This window comes from Homalodisca vitripennis, chromosome 8 (assembly GCF_021130785.1).
Source record: "Homalodisca vitripennis isolate AUS2020 chromosome 8, UT_GWSS_2.1, whole genome shotgun sequence".
Lineage (NCBI taxonomy): Eukaryota > Metazoa > Arthropoda > Insecta > Hemiptera > Cicadellidae > Homalodisca > Homalodisca vitripennis.
Genome location: NC_060214.1, coordinates 10190994 through 10203061, shown reverse-complemented (window position 1 = coordinate 10203061; position 12068 = coordinate 10190994). Strand labels below are relative to the sequence as shown.

Sequence of the window (12068 nt, the reverse complement as noted above, 5' to 3'; positions counted from 1 at the left end):
ATAATTATTATATCCCACAATAAATTGAGATCTAAATGTAAATTTTAAATTGATATGGCATTCAAGTATATTTCTAATCTTAATAAATTGCTAATTAAAGCCTATTTTATGATGCTCACTCTATCTCAAGCTGTTAACTTTAACACTCTGGGAATGATATATTATGCTTATGTCTATTCTACAATAACTTATGCCACAATATTCTGGAGTGGATCTGTGTGAATGAAAGTCAGTGAGTGTATTACACTTAAAATCTCACTTTAGATTTTATTCAAAAATTTTAATATGTTGACCTTTCTTTTACATTTATTTACATTTCCCAGAAACTTCCCTTTATCAAGAAAAAGCAGTCATTTTTAACAAAGCAAGATCACTTTCATTGCTGTAGTACATTTACTAACTTTTCTTGCCATAATATTCAATTAACAGAATTGAACATTTTGAAAAATTCCCCAACCATAATACTATACAACAAGCTGCCTGGGGACTTGAAAAATTTTAATCCTTCAAAAATAAAATTATTTCATATTAATATTTAATATCGTACAAAATATGTTTTTACTGTTAATGAATGTCTCAAAAACGCATAGTATATTTAGAAACTAAATTTTCAATTGTATTAACCCTTCGACGCACCGTTACGTACGCTGTACGTCTAGTGTTTACCGCTGAACTCGGCCCACGATGTACGCTGTACGCATCGCGCAGTCCGATCTTATAACAAATATATTTCGATTATTTTCGGTGTAATACATTCAAGTTATACATCGTTGGAAAGAAGATGAAATGAACTATCGGTGTATCGATACCTATGTATCGAAAGCCGTTCAACATGTAGTTTATAGTAGACGAAAAACATCAATCAAGGTAGCGCTTGCTGTCAGCTGTTTGTAACTACGCAATTGACTGTGAAATGAATTTGTCTGCTGGCATGACAATGTTATTGTTTGTGTTTAGCTGTTTATTTGTTCGGTTATATTTACATACTATTTCATAAAGTTACTTATGAGTGTACTTGTAGCAATTATGTTGTTTGAAAGTGTGGTTTAGGACAAATCTGATTGCGAGTTTATACTCGTATGTGCATCAGTGAAGTGAAACAGTTTCAGATTTAGTTTTAAAATTGGTTTGGATTATTGTTTAGGCCTAGGCCTGTTTCATAACTGTTGTTATGGCCCATCATAACTTTATTTCATAAGTTATGATGGGCTTTATTTTAGTTTACAATTATTTTTAGGTTCTTGTTCTTTTATGTGATAATGGCAAGTACAAGTAGGCCTAGAAACATTGCTGCCTGGGGCAGTGAGATAGACCGGATTATTGTCAGTGACAATGATTCATCTGATGACTTTGATTTTGCCCAGCAAGAATTTCAAAACGAAATTAGTTCTGATTCAGATATGGAGTTTGATAATCATAGGCCTAATGAAAATGGAGGCGGAGATGTAGGTAACATTTGTAGTATCACACATATCACACAGTTGCAAATTTCTAATGTAAGTACAGCAAATAACTTCCAGTAAACATGTCTTTAAAAATTTGGTAATGGTATTTTGTACATGTTTGTATGGGTGTATACATATATTTTAGCAATACAATCACTTTTACAAGTATAGGCTTAACAGAAAATCATTTAATGCATGTATAGGTAATGTTGTCACAAAACTGTCAAAAATAAGAAATTAAGTAGATCACTTAGGGGGTGTTCAGTTCAAATTAAATAGTGCGTTGAAGGATTAATTTAGAGTCTGTGTAACTATTTTGCTCATTCTATGTCCAACCAATGTTATAGATGTGATATTTAAATGTAAATAACTGACAATGCATCAGAAAATAGTATTTTGAATTTGACATCTGACAAAGAGCAAATACCAGTTTTTGAAAGGGTGATTTCTTTCTTAGTGACAAATTCGATTGAAAATTTTCTTACATCCATTTTCCTTTTAAATCAAAGCCAAATTATTTCACTGCGAATTGAAACTGATCTAATATGTACAGGATGTAAAAAAAGTACTTTGGTGGCCCTGAAGAAAATTTTAACCACTGAGGATTTTGTAAAGAGGGTTTTTCCTGGATAGCAGGAAGTAATTCAAGTTACAGCCTTTAAATTGAACACGTCACTGATTAAAGCAGCTGAGCTGACTCACGTCGGGACCAGCACACAGTAGACAGCTCCGATGTCCACTAGTACAGGAACCAGGTGTCTGATGGTCCAGTCCGGGTAGTGTGAGGCCAGACTGCTCACCAAGTCTCGGATCAGTGCCCTGGACCAGCTGTCTCGGTAGCGTAGTAACGTTAGTTGGACCACCTTACACAGTCCACGCACCACTGGCTCCACAATACCTGCAGGCAGAGGAGAGGTGTTTCAGCTTGTAATAATGGCACATCCTTCATCCTTGTCGTAATAATGACTACTGTGTTAAATAATATTAATTAATTCTCATCTACTTGAATCTTAAAATAACTTTCAGGTTCCATATATCTTTCAGAAACCCAGCACATAGACCATTTCAACCCTGCTTCATAATAATTACCAATTGTTGCACTGGACTGATAAAAAAAGTGCTTTTTCAGTAAAATTGCTCAATAGCTATTAGTTTTCTGCAAGGCTTTGTATACATGCTAATATTTACTCTAGTTCAATATTCAAATGCTGCATATTTTGGCCAAAAATATTTAAAATAAGTGTAGCTATGGTACTTTGGTATTATCTGGAGGCCACTATTTTTGGAACACATTCTCTTACCCGGAACCTAAAAACTACATTAAAAAAGAACAGACTTTATTTTAATTACTATGAAAATTACATGTCATTATGACTCTAGGTTCTTGTTTTCTGCCTCCTGAAAGAAATCGATGTCAAGAAGTAGGCCATATCTCCTTCTTGTTACTATACGATATAAGTAGGTTTCGATTAGGTTATCATAAATACTTTATTAGAAATACCAAAGTTTAAGATAACTTTTATGAACACTCACGTGATATGAGTTTGAATTTGGGTTTTTGGGGCATAACATTTCCGACATAAGATCGTGTTGTCCAATCTGCCACGCGATTTGAGGTTGGGAAAGTACTGATCAGAAATGCCTCTGGCCATTGGTGTGTGCTTCGGTGTTGTCATCCTGCACTTCTGGCAAAAAATGAAAAAAAAACCTCTCGAGATTGTACCTAAATTCAAGCTCAAATCACGTGAGCTCTTGTAAATATCGACTTTAACTTTTTGAAATGACTACTTCTTTTAGCAGGATGTGGATGTATGTTTTGGACGAGGGAAAACTTTCATGTCACGTCACGGAACGTTATGCTTGTTCGATCTGTAGCCACTAGGGGCGGGACTAACGCAGCCATATTGAAGTCAGGGTGTTTCTCCATTCAGTTCAGTGGCTATACAGATGCAGTAGTGAGAGGGTGCTGTCGTTCCTTGTTAAAGTGACTATTTCTTTTGACGGGCTATGTATTTATATTTTGCACAGGAGAAAAAAACTTTCGTTTCGTGTCACGCATATCTATATTACCCACATGCTTTCAAAGTAGAATGACAGCTTTACGAAAACATAGACAAACCCTTACATAAACATCTGATACAAACTAACAATAGTTGACGTTAATGAAAAATCTATTACGAGAGATTAAAGTGGAAATATAAACCACAATAACATACATATATACATATAACATATATACAACGTTATACATAATAAGGAAAATAACGAAATGCTTCTCTCATCTAGTAGAGTTTTACAATGATTTATTTTCTAACTGTTCCATCTGTTTACTCAAATTATTGACATAAATGCTGACCGAAATATCGCATTGTCTGTATCTACCCAGGGGCTTCTGCAGATTTTCCTTGGTTATGGAATTTTTCAGGTTAGGTTACGATCCAATTAAAAAGTTGTAAAAATTTACAAAGTCCATTCATACTCTGCTATTAGTAGCTTTGTTAACTTTAACACACTAAAAAAACTTCTAATACCAAACAATCGTTGCAAAGAGACTAAAACACATGGTAAAATACTGGTTTGAATAAATCTATGAACTACTAATTTATTTATGAATGAATTCAATGTGAAATTTATGAACTTAGAGCGGTACTTAAAGCTCATCAGATTCTAAATTGTACTTCAGCACGGTAATATTAACTACTGTTCCAGTTCAGTATTGGATCCTTCTGACGAGATTTAAATACGGATTAAAAATAAATGGTTAGATCTTTTCTAGCTAACAAAGCCGTAGTGTAATTTAATCCTGAAAGAAAATTAGTCTTTCCGTTGGTTATAATTACAACTTTTGATCAGGTACATTGGGCCTTACCTTACATTTACTTAAAAAACAAATGAAATAGAAACAGAATTTAATGCAAATTTTGCTGAAGAAACATCAAAATCATTAATTGAAGTTTGAAAAGATCAACTAAATTTAACAATGTCAAACGATAAAAAAATATGAACAACAAGGTTTGGGACAACAATAGATGGTATGTTTACAAGATATTTTTTTAGCAAAACTTTATTCCAGAATTTTTCATGTTTCAGTTATTTCATTTTTAGAATATAACAATGAAAATGAAGTAATTAATTTGGAAATACAAGATTTGTAGTTAAAATGATAGTGACCTAATTATAGAAATTAATATAAACGATGATAATGAAAATGTATAAATATTTATTACTTTAATATTTAGAAGTCAGTGATGATTGTAATATATGAAATGTAAAATAAAAACAACCATTTAATAATTAGAAAATGTACTATACATATATATATATATATATATATATATATATATCGATTGATCAGTATAACCAATCATTTAGATACATCCATTACCAAATGATAAATAACAAACAACGTAACCAATACAAGATTTAAAAAGAAACAATGAGACAATATTAACATGAAAAATTAAATAATGGTAAATTACCGGCAAATAATGGAGTGGTATTTAGGACTTGACTTTGGAGGGGATATGAATATGATTGAAGGCCACACCACACTGCTGAGGATATGGAATAATTATGAATAAGACTTAAGCAAGGAATAAATTAGAAAGACCTAATTCAAGGTAAAAGATTTAACTGCCGTTTATCCAAACAAGTTGGATTGATGTTATAAGTATATTATTTTTATTTTTGGGGCTCTTGGGGGAGGGGGTTCTATTTTCTTCATCCTTCATCTAATTAAATGTGACTAGAATAAGGGCGGGGATTTTTGTTATAAGCTATTTGTAAGTACAATCAAATTTTTATTCATTAATTATTACACCTTGAATGTTACATTTTAAATACTAGTAAACACAATACCTTGGTACTATCTGGAAGTCACTATTTTTATAACAGTTTTTCTTACTGAGAACATACAAAAACTACATTATTAGAATGAACAGACTTTATTTGAGTTACAGTGATAATTAATTGTCTGTGAGAAGGTGGTCACTCTGTCCCTAACTACTATTTGTTTAGACTACATCTAAAAATATTAGAAATATATACATGTGTTAAATTAGTCTTTAAATATAAAAAGGTAAAAGTTGACATTTATTAGTGCTCACGTGATCTGAGCTTGAATTAGGGTACTATCTTGAGAGATGTTTTTCACCAGAAGCGCGGGGGAAGCCACCATCGAAGTCTGCACTGATGGCCAGCGGGTATTTCTGTTCAGTACTTTCCCAACCTCAGATCACATACCAGGCCACCCAACTATGAAAAAGTTGGCCATCATTGCAGGCTTCGATGGCTCATTCAGTGCCACCACAGACACGCACTTCTAGCGAAAAAAGAAAAACATCTCACGAGATAGTACCCTAATTCAAGCTCACATAAGCACATGTAAACGTTAACTTTGGTACTACTACTAACATATTTATCTAAACCTGCTTAATGAACACCCTGTATAATATAATAACAAGTAGATAGGGACAGAGTGGCCAACTACTTGTAGACACTGCTTCCTTTGAAAGACAGAAAACAAGAACCAATGGTAATAATGACATATAATTTTCACAGTAAGTCAAATATAACTATAGTCTGATCTTTCTAGAATTTTAATTGTTTTAGGTCTCCGGTAAGAACTGTTAAAAAATAGTGGCTTTTGGCTAATACCAAAGTATCGTAAACACACACAATTTCAGCACTAAGTTGTTGTTTTAACATTGTAGTTCCAAAAGAAAGGAAACTAACATTTAAATGAAAATCATCTGGGCCTTAACTATTTATAATTTTGTTTAAATCACAAAGTATTCTAGAAAATAATTCCACAAAATAATTCCTGGCCTGTCTATAGAATGGATGACTGAAAGTTGTATATAACAGAACTAACTGTATTACTGTTAATAAATAGGGACGGTTAATTAAGTCAATGACACATTACATGCATTATAAACAAATCTCTGACCGTCCATAAGTGGACAATGGACATGGGCCCTTTCCAGTCATAACTCTACACATCCATTACGACAGATTATAGCACTAAAAAGGCTAAATAGCCTAATGATGTCTCCATGGTATAAAAGTGGGCTGCAGTTCCATAAGAGGTTGGCAAAACAATTGATTGTAAATATAGATAAAAACAAATATTATCAATTGCATAGTAACTATATTATAGCAGTTTATCTAACATAAATGAAAAGACTTTATACAAAATTATATTTACAATTTCACAAGAGACATGAAAGAAAAGTACAAATTACCAAATTTATCTCATTATTGCACACTTTACAATTTACTGTTATCGTTAAATTAAACCTTTGTTATTTTGGAAAAATTCAACATTTTTTTTCTTGCGTACTTTTTATTTTCACAAATCAAATCATAGTCTAATTCATAACATTTGCATTATCTTCACTATCATTTATTTCGTAAACTAATCTGGAAATAGAAATACTAGGTTCAATTTAATAATATCGATATTCACATTCGATTGTTTTGCCGGCCTCTTATGAAACTACAGCTTAAAAAAGTATCCTAGATATATATAGTCAGAAATAGGCTGATTCCATTTCTCATCACACTCAACTAGAAATTAACATGCTGACCATCTAACCTTAATTGTTTGACATTTATGTTTTATAAACTACCGATATCAATGTTTTAAACAGAAGAGAAGCAATAACCATTATCAAAAAAAATTCACACCTAGTGAAATTTGCATTACCGTTCTGTTTTCAGCTCGAGTTCTGATTCTATATAAGTTGGTAAATATTGGGTATCAGTAGTGTTAACAGCGGAAATAGCCATCAAATTTCAACGTTATTAATGATTTTTCTCATCCTCCTGAACAAAAATATATATGGTTTTAGGGGGTGGATCACAAATAATAATCACAAATAACTTTGTTTTTTATTAACTAAAGTGTAAATGTAAATTTGTGGTTCCTTATATTTGTGTACAGTGCTTCTTGTTCATGTAATTTTCAACGTTATCAGCTCCCTACAACTTATCTGAGTGTTCTGTGGTCAGAACAGTTTAGTTATGCACCATCTATTGTTCCATCCAATGGCATCTACTCTTCTTTTTCAGTCACGGCGTGGTAACTCTAATGCAGTTAATTAGTTTTTTTTACGTATTTGATTGCGGATTACATGAGCAGTTACAATATTAGGAAATTAATATATTTCTTTTTAATTGGTTACATTGTTTTTCAGAGTGAACGTATAAGTTCGTTGTATAATCATGTGTTATTTTTAAATAAAAAAAAGCTATTTTTATGTGATCAGAAGTTATCACATAGTACGTAAGTACATAAAAAGTTACTGGTTTGTTGAAAATTTGATTAATTATGTATGCATTATTTTCAAATTTATTTTTATCCACATTGGAAACGAGATTCGTTTTATTAACTTATTGCTATCATCTTTCTGAACAAATCAATATAAGGTTTTAAAGTATTAAAATGACTAATAATGAATTTTAGATTATTCAATGTGGAACTACTTTTCTTGCAAGATAATAGGAAGTTATGGTTAGATGAATTTACAATATTTGTGATTTTGCAAATTTATTTATTACTGATAGGTACTACCTCGGGGGAAGTTTTTTGTTGTTACCATCAGCGCAGGACAGCACCGAAGGTTGGATGGCCAGAGGTACTTGTGTCAGGCTGATATGAACAAGGTCTTTTTTAGAAGGTCTAACTTTACAAAGATGTCTTTAATTTGGGTCAAATTTCCCTAATTTCAATATAATTTTTATCGTTATTTACGTATCTAAAAATGGTGTAATAGCCAACGTCAGCAGCAACCAATAGGAGGTTGACTTACAATCATAATAAGACCATGAGACGCCCGTGAGACAATGAAATATTACTCTGTGCAAGAAACAGTACTTTTAATGTTCTATAACTTCGTTATTTGTCATTTCCACCCATTGAAAACCTAATATATTGTTCAGGATGATAGCCTTAGGTTAATAACGTGAAACTCGTATTTAGTCGGGTTGGCCATTAACAAAATATTGTATTATTGAAACAATTACCAAATATTGTTTTCTTTCTGCACAGGGTTCCACCACAATTTGGCATGCTGCTATTTTCTGTACAACTTATACAAAGAAACTAGACTTAGGCTACCTAGTTTTAGAACTTTACAATAATAAATGTTTAGCACTAAACTAAAACAGTTTTAACAACACTAACCAAACTTTAGAAGAATATCATAGTATCCCATCTTTATGTCCTAATCAGGACATCCATTTTATAGCCTATCATAGGCAAATCTCAGGCAGCTTTCTATATAAGGTTTTTATATCGCTTATCGCTTAGTAATCCTATAATCACCCATACTTCATATATAGAATAACAGAAAGGTAATTATCACATTAACGGCCGGGGCAGAAAAATACGAGTTTTGCTGTAAAAACTTATTGGAATCGTCATATAGAACAAAAAAGTATAAGGTTTGATGGGGTGGAAATGAGAAATAACGAAGTTCTAGAAAATGAAAAATTAAATAACTTTTCAGTAATATCTCCATGTTCTACATCCACGTCTAGCGTCACGTGACCTTTTGTGGCCAATGATTGAACCTCGTGATGACGTCATCGGTTGCGCCGCCATCTTTGCAAACGTAAATGAAAAATAATACAGAAATGAGCAGAATTTTGATGAAATAAATAATGTGTTTCTTAATTTTGAGAAAAAAATTAATTACGAGTGCCTCCGGCCATCAGCGCGGGCTTCGGCAGCACCGAAGGTGTCAATAAAAGAAAAACATCCCTCGAGATAGTACCTATCAGTAAAATATAAAATACTAGAGGGGCTGATCAAAAATATAAATTGAAATGTAATGCAAAGGCAATTATGTAAAGTTAAAAAACTAAATAAATCATGAAAAACTCAAATATATAAGATGGATCAGAGAACACATACCATTATTAGTGTGTTGGCGGATACAGCTGAGCAGCAGCAACAAAAAAGTCGTCTATCACAACGAAACGACAAAGTCTCCCGGTTTAAAAACACCACTCGACCGCACGACGAACACATACACTCATTTTTTAAAATTCCATGTTCAATTAAAAAAGAGATAATTTCGTTTCGGTTAAAACGTAAACTCTTTACGTGCCCTACGAAACACTCCGACACACACAATTCACTAGGGTTGGTTGAACTAGTGGATGGTTGATTCATCATTGTAAACGCACTCACTCAATCCGACCTACTGAACACGATATCTTGTGTAGAACTGACCCATGCCCCGGAGAACTCAGATAACAGGTACGTTATCAGTCCCGGCCGCAGATAATATTCAAGTAAACAGATTATCCAGACACAGCACACAAACTGAACATTAAAACATTAGGAATCTAACCACTTATCAATATACCCCCTAAAATTATGTTATTTGTCATTTGCACCCCATAGTACTACATATATTTTTTGTTCAGGAGGGTGAGCAGAATACGTTGGTAACGTCAAATTCGTGATTTGCCGCCCCGGCGTTTAATCTTACTGGTACGAACAGAAATATTAGGCCTAGTCAGTATCAACACAAAATACTAAATTAAATAAGTCATGTGTTTGAAATTAAAAGAATTAATTACTGTACATAGATACAATCACATACTAATAATGGAGGAATCATAACCATCAAATAAAACCATTACAACAGGTTAAAACAGGAAAACAAAAGAAATGTTTTGAAACCAATAAAATGAACTAAGTTAATATTCTAAGATACTATTTAGTTTAGTTGAATATAATTAAGTTGTCTTTTAAACAAATACTGTTTACAACACATAATTAAAGTAACTTGTTTATTTATTAATCAGTATTGGTTGATTATATTGATGATTACAATCAAGCAATAGGTACCGTTTGTTAATATCAATATAAAAAACCTGGTCTGCTTATCATTCTCAAAGCAGCTGGACAATTGTAATGCAATAGGATGGTAATTAAGTACAAACTCTAATGAGAACATGTAATATTACTTTTGATGGCATTATTTCTATAAGGAACAGTCTCTTCACATAAATATCATAATGCCATATGTGGGTGTCATAATTACTACATGAATCCCCTTGAGATCTGAAGTCAATAAATTCTTTAGATTAGGATAGTTACTTTAGGCTAATGAATTTGATTTTGTAAGATTGAAATTGACAATTATTTGAATAAGCCTACCTTCCTTCCCAATTAAAACAAACAATATTTTCTTTTAACACATGCTTAAGGTTTGAAAATAATACCATTTTCCTATTTGCATATTTTAAATTTAACAGTTATCAATAGCTTTGAAGTAAACCCAATGAAAAGTAGCCCATTGACAGTAAAAAAATAGATCAGAAGACTTGCAACATATTATGTAAAACTATACAACTACTTTATCAACAAGAGGTGAGTGTATAAAAATTATATTTTTTTATTAATATGAGAGTGATGGATTTATTATCATGATATCAATAACTACCACAAATATTGATAATAACTTCATTGCCGGCTGGAAAAAAGAAATCTAACCTGATTTCGACAACACTTTGATGACATTTTCTACAACTGCTTTCCTTTCAGTTTTACTTGCTGTCTGTATTTTCAAGGGCAGATCTTTGAGAGCTCGAACCAACTGAAACAGTCAAAAATTTAATTAAACTACTCGTTTAAAATAGAAAAACATAACAAAATACACGTGACACACCTTACCTCCTCGTTGTCAGCCATTTTTAGAATTGAAGGAATAGAATAGTCGATTAGGAATTTGGATTTGACTTGGCTGGTTCATGTTATCGTCCGTCGTCAGACGACCAGATTCATGGCCATTGTGATTACAAAGTTGGTTGATGTCTCTTTTAATGGTATTGCTATACAAATTTGGGGCGTTGGTTTACAAGTGATAAACAGTGTAACATTAGAAGTTTAACTACCACTCATGTAAAATACTGAAGTCAGCAATTGAAAGGTCCATTTGAAGTACCTCAACAATATCCATCGATGCGTTCGTGACTGTACTCTCGAATCGAGAAGTATAGATATAAGAGTTTGAAATTTAATCACAAACTAGCAGAGCTGTAATAACATTAGTTATGGTAAAATGTAGATTGTTTATTTTTGCGTTTAGAGATACGAAGCAAATAATTTAGTAACAATCTCCAGTTTATAATTCGATAATAACGAAAAGAGTACCAGGTTTTGGTGCTCTTCAACAAGACTGAAATTTTGAACATTCATGACTCGAAAACTTGACTCAAGATTATAGAGAATATAAGAAAAACAGCTTTTACACGTTAATAATACATCGTACATGTCTTCTAAACATATTCACCCTTAAAAGACTCCCTCAAATTTACTAACGGACTGTACCCTTCCCATTGACTAATGTCTTACTATGTTAAAATAGACATATATATAATAAGCTAAAGTTATGACATACAATGATTTATTACACCTAGGATTTAGAGATGAATGGCCATGTCATTATGTCACTAGCTCTAAAAGTTAGCAACCTGTGATACGTAAGACCTATTGATTATAATTAGTCAGTGGTTAAGCAACCTGAAGCCAGTAACTATAAAGCTCTACTTCTTCATCTCGCCTATACAGAAGACGACTGTTGACTATTTATTTATTACAAACCA

General features: G+C 32.3%; 1 protein-coding gene across 1 annotated transcript in view; it reads right to left on the bottom strand.

Annotated features, from left to right (window-relative positions):
• LOC124368007 (eIF-2-alpha kinase activator GCN1-like) overlaps positions 1–11246 on the bottom strand; it is a 37495-nt gene extending 26249 nt beyond the window's left edge. Inside the window, exons 1-3 of the mRNA XM_046825278.1 lie at positions 11137–11246; positions 10957–11059; positions 2148–2343 (exon numbers count right to left, since the gene is read on the bottom strand). Coding sequence (XP_046681234.1) covers positions 2148–2343; positions 10957–11059; positions 11137–11154 — 317 coding nt within the window. The 5' untranslated portion in view covers positions 11155–11246. The remainder of the gene's footprint in view (positions 1–2147; positions 2344–10956; positions 11060–11136) is intronic.
• Positions 11247–12068: the final 822 nt, after the last annotated feature.